General features: G+C 37.8%; 1 protein-coding gene across 11 annotated transcripts in view; it reads left to right on the top strand.

The window, feature by feature from the left end:
- Positions 1-15131, top strand: part of bun (TSC22 domain family member bunched) — a 156817-nt gene that overhangs the window by 37821 nt on the left and 103865 nt on the right. For 4 of the 11 annotated variants that reach the window (XM_015168924.3, XM_070208770.1, XM_070208769.1 and 1 more), the window contains exon 3: positions 7175-7903. The exons of 4 other annotated variants lie outside the window; for them this stretch is intronic. In XM_015168924.3, coding sequence (XP_015024410.2) covers positions 7175-7903 — 729 coding nt within the window. Of the gene's footprint in view, positions 1-2884; positions 2904-7174; positions 7904-13928; positions 14101-15131 lie in introns of those variants that run through there. 3 more of the 11 variants (XM_032438834.2, XM_032438838.2, XM_032438840.2) reach the window with 3 other exon arrangements.

The following is a 15131-nucleotide window of genomic DNA, read 5'->3' as shown; positions in this document are numbered from 1 at the left end:
CCATCGATTATGCCCTGTCTTAGCTGGAATGCCCACTGTGCGACATTCGGACCCAACTATGTAGACATAGACTATATAAGGTTTTCTTTTGTCGAGTGTACTTGAATTCTGAAGGCCTTCTGGCAATGCACGCTTGATAACATAAGACAACTAAGTCTGTTGCAGTTTTCGAAGAGAGAGCATGACAGAAAGCATACCCTGTATATATTTCTAAGTATGTTAATAACAAGTTGTTCCTTGAGAAAATCTATGAACATTTTTTCGATTAATCGAACTTTATTTAAATATATTTTTGATTCGTTGAATGAATGAATAAATAGATTACATTTGCTAAATGTCATATTCTGTTTATCGGAATTTGAATCGATTTGTACATTTCTCTTGCTAGTTTCAAGCATTCGACGAGCCTATCGATAAAATATATCGATTTCGTTGTCGATATATCAAACATCGGGATTTTGTTAAAGATGTGTAATATGGAAAATTAATTGTAAAGCGATTTATACATGTTTCTTGCAAGTTTTAAAAGTTTGGATTAATGACCGATTTTATCGAACTATCGACTTGTTGATCGATAAATCATATAGCCTATCGATTTGTACACTGATTCAACCACTTTTGTCTATAATTTACTGTGACATTATCTATGATAAAGTATCTGAAGAAATCATAAGTTCTCTCATCAAAAATGAAATCGATAAGAAATCGATATATCGATATATCGATGCACAATCAGCGTTGCATTACTTACAAATTTCTTTGAGGTAATGCAACTACCCTATAGATGCACACCCCCTTTTGTTAGGGTATATTACGGCATATGCACGAAGAATTGAAGAACTTTGTCGTCGTCCGTTGAACACTTGGCGCCAGGGCGCTTAAATTGCCGTGACGATAACACGGGGCGTGGGTGTCCATGCACACACACACACACACACAGACATAGTATGCCTAGGTACAGCCACACACACACACACACACGCAGCTGCCTTTACTCTCTCTCTGGCTCTCTCTCTCTCTGTCTGTCTGTTTCGCTTGGCTTTTGCGACTGTTTTGTTTTGCATTTTGTTGTTGTTGTTGTTGTTATTTGATTTGTTGTTGTTAATTTGTTTCATTGATTGACAGCAACAACTATAATAGCAACAAATTGAGACAAGGCGACGGTCACGATGCCAATGCGAAAAGGAAGCAAAAACGAAAACAAACGTAAAACGTAAAACGTGAAACGTGAAAAATCAAACAATTTTCAAAACATTTAAAAATAGTGCGCAAATTGCTATTTTTATATATATTATAAAACAACAACAACAACAACAACAACAACAGCAACAATAACAAAATGTCAATGCTCAGCATGTTGATAACTCTCCAAAGCGCGCGCGCGCGCGCCCCTTCTCTCCACCTCCATCTCCATCAATCGCGCTCTCCCACTCTCGCAGATCAACAGTTAGAACGCGCGCGCTCTCGCTCTGCTTCTTATCAGCTCGCTTACAAGCTTTTACACACGTGAATGAATCGTTCGCCCCGTCTCGCTCGCGCTCGCTGTGTCTAATTGCATTTAGCTTGAAGCGTTTTGTTTTTTGTTGTCGTTTGTTTTGTTTCGCTTCTCCTTCTCTCTTCTTCTGCCCGCTCTGCCAAGCTGCCCATCTTTTGTTTTCTGCTGCTCTCTTCTTTTTTTTTTGTTATTGATTGACTGCGCGCATTGCACATTATCGCCATTTTTGTATTTGTTGCCATTTTTCGTTGCGCTTAAAAGGCCATAAGAAAACACACACACACACACAGAGAGAAAGAGAGAGCGATAGAGAGGGGGGGACAGCGAAGCAAAACAAAAGGTAAAACGTGTAAAAAAAACTGTAAACACATTTTTTATTGCGTTGCGGGCTTTTTTTCTTGTGGTTTTTGCTGCTCTACTAATCTAAAATCAGAGCAAGAATTTTTAGTTAATTTCGAATTTAAATGAAAGCCAAATTATTGGCGCATTAATTAAACGAAATTTAAACTTAACTAAAAAAGCAATAATAATTTAATTATTTTTTTATTTTAGTTTTTATTTCAATTTTTTTTTTTCAATTTATTTTCTGTCATATTTTATCTAATTTTTTTAATTTAAATAAAAACGAGTTTTTATAGTTTTCATTTTGTTCCTTAAAATTCCCATTCAATTCAGTTTTAGTATTTTAGGTGCTTGTCTTAGCTCTGAATAACCGCATAGTTTGACAGCCACACTTCGTTAAGTTTATCCACAGTTTAGCAGCTGCAGCAAGTTGCTTAGTTTTTAAAATTCCCACACAGTTTTGAGACAATTGTTATACATATATCCGGCGAAATTTCCTACACTATTGTACGCTCAACTTGCGAAATTCCCACGCAGTTTTGTGAATATTGTAACGAAAATATAAGCGGTGTCTGTAAAATTCCCATACCCTCTTTGGGAATTTGTTTAATATATGTGCGGTCCATCCACAAATTTCCCTAAAAGTAGAAAGGCAATTTTACCAAGTGTATGCGCTCAGCTTGCGAGATTCCCCCACGCTCTGGGCAAATGTACCAAATATTCTCGAACATTTTTTGGGAAATTGTTTTGAATGTGTGCAGATAGTTTACAAAATTCCCACACAATTTCGGCTGGAGGGAAATTGTTGCATGACTTAGCTAAACAAGTGCGCCTTAGCTAAGTAAAATTGCTCTGCTTGCTGTACAATGGGCAATTAAGTATAGACACGAACCACTCTGGCAAGCAGCCACACAAGTGCGCTCAAGCAGTGCGCAAGCAGTTTGCGCGCGCTTACGTTATTATTTAAATAATTAAAATCTTATATTTTGTGTGGTTTTTCTAAACTTTAAAACTAATTGTCATTTCTTTAATTTCTTTCAATTGCAGGTAAGCACAAGCCTAATACGCTTTCTTAACTGAGTGAGTATAAACTGTACCCAATACTGTTCCCAACCTGTAAAAATGCTAAAAGAAAATTTCATTTTCACATTTTCGCGCGCATTTAATCAGAAAAAAACAAAAAAATAAAATTCATGCACAAAATTTTAGTTAATATAAATCAACTAATTAAATGCATTCAACATTTGACGTGAGCTTCAACTTGAGTTAAACTTTTGGATTGTTGTTGTCTCCCTCTCTCTTTTTCTCTTTCTTTCGCTCTCTCTCTTTCTCACTTGTGTCCTGTTGTTAAAACTTTGCGCTAATTGTGCTGTCAATTTAAACAAATGACACACAAAAGGCTACCTACTTGAACAAAAAAATGGGAAAACAAAAAGAAAAAGGAAAATTACATAAATTTTCCAAAAAGAAAAACAATTCGCTTGGAAATTGGGTAAAAGCGGCAGCCAGCGATGAAATTCGGCTGATAAAATGCAACAACAAAAGCCAATGCATTCAATTTCATTGATACCCTAACCCAAAATGGGGCATGATGAAACCGTCATCGCTTATGTGACTTTACCTGTACAGTAAACACTCGTTAAGCAGTTTTTGAATGTGCAATAAAAATGGGCATCTTTATAAGAAAATTACAAAAAAATAATACTTTATTTAATATTAAATTAAATTTAGTTTTGAATTCTCGAAAGTCAAAACTTTTTTATTTTTAATACTTTTTGCTCGAATCTTTGCTTGGATCCAGATTTTTACAGATATTCTAACTATATAAATTATATATATAGATTTTTTTGAATTGTATCAATTTATAAATCAATTAAGCGAAATATCGACAGATAGATACCCTCTAAAAACAACAAAAAATATACAATTCCATAAATACGAATATGTGAGTTATCGGACTAAAGATTGGGAACATATATATATATATAAGTTAGATATCTATATATATATATAAGTTAGTTATAATGTGTATTTTATGTATATAAATTGATATTTTGTATACATTTTTATCCATGTAATCTTCCATGCCTGTTCGCAAGGGTATTCAAGCTTCGGCTTTGCCCATTCTGATATTTTCTTAATTTTATTATTTTTCATCTGTTTTCCATTGGCTAATCTCTGATTGCAGTTACTAAGAGGCGGCTGCTTCGTGTTGACTTCTCGTTTTTCCTTTTCTCGTTTTTCTTTTTCTGTTTTTCCATTTTCCAACTTGTCAACAGCAACAGCAACAGCAAGAGAGAAGCAGCTGCAACTTTGGCTCCATTCACCTAATTTCTTCTTCTTCTTCTTGTTTTGGGAAAAACTTTTATTTCCTTGTTTGTTTATTTTCCTTTTGTTTTCTTTTCTTTTGCTGCGACACAGTGAAAAACAACAACAACAACGAGAGAAACAAATGCGCTGCATAATTTTTGCATTGTTTTGGCCAACTAGTCAAAGCGGGCGGGGAGGGTTAGAGAGGGAGGGGAGGTCGTTGTAATTTGTGCATTTAACTAGGCAGAAACAACAACAATTTGAATGTAGATTTTTGTTGCGCGACGCTTGTTAACATTTTCTTGCAGCTGATTATGCAACAAAAACAAAATCAACAAAAAAAATACAGGGTATAAGAGAGAAAACTGGGCGCTAAATACAATTCATCAACAATAATCGATAACTTAAATTTATCGATTAAACCATTTATCGATCAATCATGGAAGCTACATAAAGTCAGGCTATGCTAACTGTTGTTATTGGGAATTATTTAGTAAATTATTTAAAATTAATCGATTTGCGCATTTATCGATAAATATGCAAAACTGCATGGCTGTCACAGTTAATTGAAAGCATTTACATTTATCGATAATTGCATTTATAATAATAAAATTTGAAAATCGATAAAATTTGAAAAAAAAATGCATAATAATTATAATAGTTTATCGATAAATTAGAAAAATCACAGCTGTCGCAGCAAATGAACATTTTTGTTTATCGATTTGTGCATTTATCGATAAATTTAAAAAATGACGTAACTCTTGTTAGGATATCTTATGACCTTTGTTATATGGAAATGTTAAATCATTTAAATGTATCGATTAGTGAAACTATCGATACGTTATGCAAATGTCATAGCTAATGTGCCCAAAAGATAGTCAAGCGAAAAGCGCGCCAAAACTGAACAATTTTTGTTATTGTAATATATCTATATGTCTATATATATATAGGGATATTTATTGATATGCCTATCCCGGATGTGTTGACTGAGCGAATGCTAACTGCAATTGTTGTTGTTGTTGCAACTCTTGGCATTAAATGGGGGAAAATGTACATTTTTGTTGGCCTCAGTTGCAGCTACTTTGTTGCATTTGTTGTTGCTGTTGCATTTGCTGCTGTCACAAGATCTTTGGAGGCTGCTTTTGGCATTTTATTTATCGTTTTGCGCTGGCGACGAAACGCTGCAGATTTGCAGAAAATGAAGATGTTTCGCCAGCTCTCGAATTTTCTATATATTTATATATGTATGTGTTTTTTTTTTTTTTTGTGGCAACTTCAAAAGGCGCCTGGCGGAAGCGAATGTTGCACAGAATTAATTGGCTGCACTTTTTAGCTGTTGTTGTTGTTGTTGTTGCATGCAACAAAGCAATTTGACAATTTTCATTTTGTTTCATTTTCAATTGCATTTTCATGTCGCCGTTTGCCCAGTTGCCCACTTTTCCCATTTGCCCCGCATCAACGTGATCATCATTTATCTTCTCTCCCTCTCCCTCTCTCTCTCTCTCTCGTTGTTGTTTGTGCCGAGAACTGGAGCGCATCGACACGTTGCCGCAAATGTTGCATAAGATTTGAAATGTCGCGTGGCATACTTCATTTGGTTAGCCCAACGACTGACGGGGCGCATGAGTTATGTTCTTTTCAAACTATCGATAGTTTTCGATACGTTTCATATCGATATCGAATCGACGGTGACTTATGTCTTTACATACAGCTAAACGATAAAAGTGTCGATTGTATTCGATGTTTAATATCAATTTCGAATCAAATATGACCTTTTTGCTTTTCTTACACCTTAGCGACACAACTATCGATAGTATTCGATAAGTTATCGAATTATTCATCATAAAATATAGATAAATTTGTTTAAAAAGTTCGATATACTTGATATAAGCTATTGCTAGCTACGATAATTCGATTTGATATTAGAAATTGTTTGATTCTAAATAGATTTAATGTTATTTCACGTGAAAAGTAACATTTACCTCTGACTTGCTTTCGCCTTTTTCCTAAAATCGTTTTTCGGCTGCGACTTTCGACTCTGTAAAGAAGATCGCAGTTCAACTCCAGATCAGGCCTGTTAACATTATCGATAAATAAAAATGATCATCATAAGATGCACAATTTTGATTAACATCACCGATCAGCATGTGTCCTTTAGAAAATAATATACCCTTTGAGAAATCAACAAACGTGGTTAAAGTAAGATTTACTAGATAAGAGCTTATAATTCCCAAGGGGTTCATTACCCTGCCGTATTAATCCAAAAGCTTGTTGCTGCTTTTCCTAAAACCCGTAGACTGATCGATTACACACTTTTTGATTAATCAAGATGTTCGATAAATCGATAATTATGTTTTGCATGTCAGATTGAATGATGCTGCTATAAATCGATATTTTACGGATTGATGTGTTGATGGATCGATAAATCGATGCTTTACTGAATGATGCATCGATATTTTGATAGATCGCTAAATCGATATGTTACTGATCGAAAGATCGATACTTGACTGATCGAAAAATCGATACTTTAATGATCGGCAAGTCAATAGTTTACTTTTCGATAAATCGATATATTATTGTTCGATAAGTCGATATTTTACTGATCGATAAATCGATATTTAACTGATCGATAAATCGATATTTATCAAATCGTATCACTCGCACTTTTCATTTGCCCGCCTCGAATCATTTGACCACGCCCACCAACTGGATCACAGCATTCCCCATTCCCCACACTCCAACCCCCGTCGTACCCCTTACCCTCCTTACCCCACGAAAATCCTATCCACATGAAATTGGCAAATTGAAACCCGAGAAAACAATTTTAATTTGATTTCCAATCGAATTTTGTATTTGATTTATGGAAATATCTATACATATATATTCTGCTCTCTTCCCCCTCTCTCTCTCTCTCTCTTCTCTTTTTATTTTTTATTTTATCTTTTTTTATTTTTACATAATTCGCGCGCGCTTTTCAACACTTTTTTGAACCTGTCACCAAATCGAATATCGAATAAACACACACAGCTTTGCCCACGCCCACGGCCACGCCCCCGCTGGCACGCCCACAGCCACAGCCAACGGCAGTCGCAAGCGCGCCTTTAGCAATCCGCACATCCCCTCCGCCCCGCTGCTCGGCCCCGACGGCCGCCGCCTCCAGCCGCATCTCTACTACTACGACGAGTCCCGTTCCGGTCGCAGCTCCTTCTGCGTCGACGAATCCCTCTGGCCCGTGGCCGGCCAAATCGCTGCCAGCGACGGCGATCTATATACGACGCCCGCCGCAGGCGATCCAGAGGATCCGGAGGAAGCCAGCGATCAGTTCTCGCCGACGCTCTACGGGCGACTCGCGCCCAGCCGGGCCATACCCATACCCAGCCACAGCAGCAGCAGCGCCGGCAACAGTCCACAGCATCAGCATCCGCTGCACCAGCTCCATCAGCATCCGCTCCATCATCTTCACCAGCAGCAGCGCTCCCTGAGCAGCGGCTCGGCTGCGCCAGCTGCGGCAGCGGCAGCGGCGGCGGCGGCAGCAGCAGCAGCAGCTGCTGTGGGTTACATGGCATTTAGTGCCAGCCCCACGGGATTCGTGCACGCCTACTCGCCGTTCTATGGCAGCTCGCCGGATGCGCTCGGCTCGTATAGCTATGATCCGGCATTTGGGCCGGGCATTCATCGGTTGCAGGTGCCGCGCGAGACGGCTGCAAGACGTCCACGCTCGCCGCTGGATGGCGCCACTGTGATGGCTGTCAACAGGTCGGTGCTGGTTATCGATAGACCTAACACAGGGTGTTTACGGTTCATTTCTTACGTTAATGTTATCGATAATCGATTAATTATACTCGATGTTCGTCTGTCGATTAATGATGTCCGTTTAATAATTGTCGATTATCGATAATCGATTGTCGATTACCTCCGTGTTGCACGCTGCACGCTGAAGTTTAAAAAGACCTAACACGGGGTGTTTACGGTTAATTTGTGTTCTGTTTCCTGATATCGATTGTCGATAGTCGATAGTCGATTGTTGACTAATGATTGTCGATTGTTGATTATAGATCGTTTATTATCGATTAATGATCGCCAAATATCGATGGACCATCGATTGTCGATTAATGATTGTGGATTGTTAATTATCGATTATCGTTTATCGCTTGCATCTGTGTTGCACGCTGCACGACGAAGTACACCAAATGTAATTCATGAATTCATCAATTCTTGCTCAATTAACCTCAAATGTCATTCGGGCTTAGCTGGACTTTCTACTGATCCATATACTTATAAGGCTAACTGTAAGACATATGTAGATTCATCTACTACCACAAATTCATTTCACAAATTTTGCCTGAATATGCATTCGATTTATCTATATTTTTATGCAATTCTCATGTTAGTCGGCATGTTTTCGTACATTTCATTTTAATCTATGTGTGGTTTATGTGGCATGAAATTCAATTTGACTTTTTATCATATTTAGAATTAGAATTCTTATAAAATTTGTTATTTCTAATTAGTTTCTTCCTCTTAAACTTCAGCTATGATTGTAGCTGACAGTAGACAGTAGCTTAACTATTTTGGTATAATCTGATAGTTGATTGAATTTTGGATTGGAACAGACCCAGAACAGACCCAGACTCTATGCTGAGCTACTCCAGCTGCTACCCGCGTTTCATTCCCCAAAAGGTTGCGAGCAGAGAAATAGCCCCTACGCAGTTCCGAGTGCAAACTTACGTAATTTTTCATTGGAACTTGGGAAAATTGTTTTTAATATAGTATGAGATTTTATTTTGCAGCAGCTGCTGTCAACGCTTTTGCGAGCCACAAAAAGCTGCATACAACAAATTTCCGGTCTCATCCGCAACAGATGATGCGTCATTTGTCATGATTCACGAGCGAATCCTTTCGAGGCACTGGCGCAATTTATTTTTGCACGAAACGAAGCCCTTTGCCACGGTCTCTTTAATTATAAAAAGGCTGAACATGCCCCGAAACTCTATTCAATCAACTTGTGCGCATTTAAAACTCATGTCATGTCCATTAAAAATGTTAACTTAGGACCTGATTCCGTTTGGGTCTCAGCTGCGGGCAGCTGCCTTCTTACTTTGCTGCTGCTTCTTCTTCTTCTTCGGGTTCTGCCTTTCAATTTGCAGCGGGCAAAAGAGTTCTGCGTGTGTTTTGTATTGAAAACGTCTCGACCTGCTGCCGGCCCAGGCATGATGTCATTTCTAAACTTGCGCTTTTCTTTCGGGCTTTTGCGTTTCGCATTTCTTTAGCCTGCTTCTTTTTCTTTTTTTGGTATATACCCAGCATCCACTCGAAATGATTCAAAGGTATGAAACGCGAAGAAAGAGACCTTTGCGAGCCTTTGATCGGGATGGGAAGCTGAATTGATTTAATCTTAACTTAGTCCATTTGTCAGATATGTGAAGACTTGAATGAGGTTTATCGTATATCAGAATATATATCTTAACTATCAATCGCAGCAAATTGTTTACTTTTTGATCACAAATTTCGATAAATATCGATTCCTGCAAAATTCAATTGTTTTTCTATACATTCCCAAGAAAACAGAAACTGAAGAGAAAAATGTCGATATGAAGGCTACACGATATACTGTTCCGAGATTACCTATCCGAAAATTATGCATTTTACAAATTTCGATAAATATCGATTTTCACTTTGATTTATTCCTGTATATCTCATAAGCTCTTCCATAGATGCAGGCTGCACATTAGACGATTTGAGCTACACGATGCGCGGCTCCGAGATCTACTCTTACCCAATTTAAGAAAATCGATAAATATCGATAAATATCGATATTGAGTGATTTTCTTTTAACAATGAAATTTTCAACAGTTGTTGTTGTAGAGCAAAGCAACGAAGAGTCTCTCTCCATGTAAGTTGTTTAGAGTCTAGGGTATCTAGCGGTCGATCAGTGTCAGCTCGAGCTTACTTGCTTACCGATTGTATAACGCCTCAGCGCTGATGATGGCATTGATGATGATTCGTAATAAAAAAGCTATTTTTATATATACACCAGTTGTAGGTATAATAAATATTACGCAGTTTTTTTTTTTACCATGGAGCCGAAGAGAACTTGAAGAACTGCGCATTAGTTGGCCACAGCTGAGCCAATGTCTGCCCCAGGGCTCCCCTGCCCTCGGTTTCCCTCCTGACCAAGGATAAGCAGCAACATTTTGCGTGAGTGCCTTGATAAGCTGCGCACTAAGAAGGGGCGCCCAGAGGCAGCTCCCTGCCTCCTGTCTTTTCAGCTAATTTTTATTAGCTATTTAGTTTCGGTTGGTTTCTCTGGCGTGGGCGGATTCCCTTTGAGCTGCGGAATGCGCAGCGAATTAAAAGAAGCGAGTCGCAATTGAATGTGTGGTTGTTCTTGTGGAAAAGTAGCTAAATTCTAGTGGGTGGGAAAATGATTTGTGGACTGTGTGCGCTTATCAGATAATGCCCGGGGAAAAGTAAAAGCAGAGAGTTTTGTCCTTGAGTCTAAAGTCAATTATATGTTGCGCCGTTAGCACAAACTGACTTTTGTTTAGTTTTTGCCATTCCAATGTAAATTTAGCCTTAAAGACAGTCAAAAGCCGTAATTTACATTGTCGACATTATTGACAATAAATGAAAACCCGATGAATTCTCATTTGTGGACATTTACTAAAAACTTTACCCTAGAAGAGCTAATTTGAACTCTTTCTATTGAGATCGAGTTTTTATCGATAACAAACATAATCGCCTATCGTGTTATCGATAATTTGTCATTAATAGACATTTATCTCAACATTTAGTCGAAAGCAGTCTTTTTTGCTTTTAAAACAGTTTATAATTGATATTTATCGATAAAAGTGTTGCTATTTTCACATTTATTAACGTCGATAATTACTATCGATAACTTAACCCCACTTGGCTTATATCGCAATATTCTGCCTGAAGGCGTAACGCTTGCTTTGAAATTGTTAAGCATAAATGTTTATCTATAATAATCGATAAAAAGTTGATATTTGACTATGGATTTTTATCGATGACTGCTATCGATTTTGCAATTGCAATATTACGTCGAATAGGTTCTTGTTTGCTATTTAAGCTTTTCATTTATAATATTTATCGATAACTATCGATAAATGTTTCTCTTTGCACATTTAGGGTCGTTTTTCTCTATCGATAAAATATCATTTATGGACATTTATTGTAATATTTCATCGAAAGGCGTCTCGTCTGCTAATTTCAAATATTTATCTATGATAAAAATTTCTATATTTTCACTATCGATTGACAAGCCTTATTATGCTGTCCTAAGTCCAAGTATCTGATGGAACTTCATGTGATTCTCTCAATCAATTTCCAAATCGAGGTACAGTCTCAGCCCACATGAACAAAATATGTTTTTGCAAGCTCAAAAGCTGAATGCAGCCAAAAAAAATATATATATATATATATATATATATATATATATTTATTTCGAAATATCTCTGCATATAGTTTGTATGAGTCCCAATGCAGTTGCGAGTCGATGGCCAAGTTCAAGGTTAAAAAAAACTGCATTTCGGGGTAAACATTGTAAAAAACGAGAGAAACAAAATTTGATTATGCAGCGCCACAAATTCTGAAATTCGGAAGGGAAACTTTTGGGGGCGCGGGATGGGAGGGGGAAAGTGTGTTTAATCGCGGGGCAAACACAAAGGAGACACGAGCACACAACAAAACCCCCCCCCCCCCCCCCCCCGCATTGTTTGCCACACACCCTACCCCCCCTTTGCCGCCGCTGGGGAGCCACTCATCAGCGAGTCGCTGGCCATAAGTGAGCCGCGTTTCATTGTCGACATTTGGCTGCCTCGATGATGTCAGCGTTTATTTTTGGAGGCCGCAAAGCACAAAACACACACACACAAAAAGCCGCAAGCCTTAAAACATGCCAAAAATAATATTCAATGAGAGCGACAACAAGAAGAAGAAAATATACCACACACAAAAAAAAAAAAACTGCCAAAAAAAAGCAGGCGCAGAGACAAAAAAAAACATGCTCAAGTTTAACAAATAACAATTACGAGCATCTGCCCCGAGACAAGGTTTGCTCGTAATAAGAGGGGGGGGTCGCTTCCTCTCCCCCCTCCCCACACCCTCTCTCTCTCAGAGGTTTCTTGCGACCCCCCTTCATAGCTTGGCCCACGGCTCTTGAACTTGCTTGGCTGTCCAGCGTGCAACAAACGTACAAAAACAAAAAAAAAAAAAAAAAAAAAATGGGGAAAAAAAAACCAAAAATATTAAAGACAGACAAAAACAAGAGCAAGGCTTTAAGTGCGACATGCCGAAGTCGGGAATACTCTAGGCGTAAATTTTACTTTAACTAAAACTAGATAAATTGATTCATGGTTGAAGCGCAGTTCTACTCAAACTAAATAGAAAGATTCTTTGTCGAATTTTCTATAGTTCTTCATTCTTTTGCATTCGTGAACGTTTTTAATATGCTTTTGCTTCCCTTTTAACTCTCTTATTCTCTTTGTCTCTCTCTGTCCTCTTGGGGCTTCTGATTTATTTAGACATTTTCTCTTAGTCGCATATTCGTAAACATTTCAATCAAGAGTTATATAAAAACATGCTTGATATTTCCAGCCCAATCTACGGTTTCTCTTTATCTCATATTCGTAAATGTTTTGCTAGTCATATAGTCGCGCCTTCAGAATCTTTAAATTTTGCTGTTTTCTCTTTCGTCGCATATTCGTAAACGCTTTAATCAACACGTAGATACACGCATGATTGCTATGCTCAGTCCATATTTGCTTTATTTCCTTCTCTCGCTCTCTCTTCTTCTCTCTCCCCATTCTCTTCGCTAACAACCAATTTTCTATTTCCCCTTTTACACGCATTCGTAAAGGTTTTAACTCTTATTCAATTATCTTCAATTCCGTCTCATCTCACGTTCGTAAACGTTTTAGGTAGCTGCGCTGCTTGACTCTAGCATTGAAAGCTATTCAACAGAAATGCCTACAAAAGCTAAATATAAGCAACATGTGCCGTGGAGAATAACAATTCTCATGGTTATCAACAGGCAAACGCCGTAACAAATCATTTAAGCACATCGTCGCGAGGGTAAATACCTGAAAGAAGAGAGTGAAAGAGAGCGAAAAATAAAAAGAATTTGTTTACCTTGGCCAAAGCGATTTATCTGCGTCTGGGTCTGTGGTCTCTGTGGTGCTGGCTGGAGTCTGGGCTCTGGACTCGGGGCCTGGGGCCTGCACTCGTTTCATATCTTGAGGTTATTTTTGACTCGTAGCGAGCCGCTTTCCCATTGTTTACCAGCTGCGGCGACTCTTGTAGGCCGCCAAAACAACTTGAGGAATTTGCCAAAGTCTGTTTTTGTTTTTGCCCTCCTTCTTTCTTTTCTTTTGCTTGGCTGTGTTTGTTTATTTTTTGCTTTTTCTCTCACTTGAATGTATTTTTTTTATTTCGCCCACTCGAACCACTTTTATCCGGCTCGACGCGGCTCAGGTCCAGTCATCAGCTTTTGCGAGTGCTGTCATGAGTTCGTGACAAATTGTAAACTATCGATATTCGTCATTGTTCTAACATTTACCTTAAAGCACTTGGCATGTACCCGTAGAGATAGATATATGTGCACAAAAGCACCTCTCTCTATTTTGAGTTGAACATCAAGTCGTTTATTTTGATTGTTCTTGTACAGGTTTGCACATTCGTTAAAGTCAAGTTTGAATACCTTGATTGATCTAATTGTCGAGAATCCTTGACTAATATTTATATTTATTCCTTTTCTTTGCAGGTATGTTCCATTTATTAAATGCTTCATAAATATAAGACTAGAATTTGGTAAGTCGCCAATTAAATGTTTGTACTTATTGAATGATTGACTGACTGACTGATTGATGGGCAATTCCCATTCCCAAGCATTGTAAGAGCTCGTTATATGACATCAAAGTTAACATTCAATGGGCTTCATAAAGAACGGACTATGTTTTTGACTAGTTGTTAGCTCTATACAAAGCTGATTGATTAACTGATTGATTGATTGATTGATTGTTAATCAACGCATAGTAAATAACTTTAAAAGAGCTAGTATCAATTTTTGATAGGATAGTAGACTAGAGCTTAGTAAGAGACTAGAGCTTAGTAGGAGCTTAATAAGTTTGTACTGATTGATTGATTGATTGATTGATTGACTGGCTAGTTTTACTTTATAATAGCCAGATGCGTAATTATTTTTAATGGGCTGCGTAAATGTAAAACAAGATGACGAAAAGTCTCTTATTTTTTGTATAGAGAACTGTTTCCGCTGATTGATTGATTGACTGATTGATAATCAACGCTCAGCCCAAACATGAACAGCTAGGTAGCTGCAATTTTTGACTGTTGTTCTTATTCCGAACTTATTTTCGAAATATAATGATAAAGAAATTGATTGGAGACGGGTTGGAACTTAGGTAGTTAAAGCATGAGAGAGAATGCAGAAATGCTCAAATTAAACGCATAGAAATTGGAAAACTTTTGCCCTTTATTTAACCAGTCAAAAGTCCGATTTATACTTGGTAAATCTATTGTCATCATAAGTCGAGAAACTCTGTTGCAATAATCAACACAATAATCATATGGGCATCAATCAAAGTCAATGTACAGATTGCTCAAACATGACGCAGGCCGTACGAACAAAGCTTGTAAATCAACTTTTATAAACGTATTCGAATAGTCGTTATTTATTTGTATAATTAAGAGTTTGCCACCATTAGATGACTAGCCCCCTAACAGTGCTGCGCAAAAATAAATGCACACACCCACAGCTTGAATTTTCCATTTTCCATATATTGTCGAGACAGTTCATGAACTATAATAACCATAAACATGGAACCGCAACTAGGAAATGGGCTGAGGCTAAGCCAAGCAAGAACCACATGTGGAACCAACAAATCGATGTGATTACATAAGGCATTAGGCGAAGAATGGAAAAAGGAGCGCGCTTAGAAAGTGATGG

Source organism: Drosophila virilis, chromosome 4 (genome assembly GCF_030788295.1).
Source record: "Drosophila virilis strain 15010-1051.87 chromosome 4, Dvir_AGI_RSII-ME, whole genome shotgun sequence".
NCBI lineage: Eukaryota > Metazoa > Arthropoda > Insecta > Diptera > Drosophilidae > Drosophila > Drosophila virilis.
Note: the sequence above shows the minus strand (reverse complement) of the source record. Positions and strands in the feature narration are given on the sequence as shown.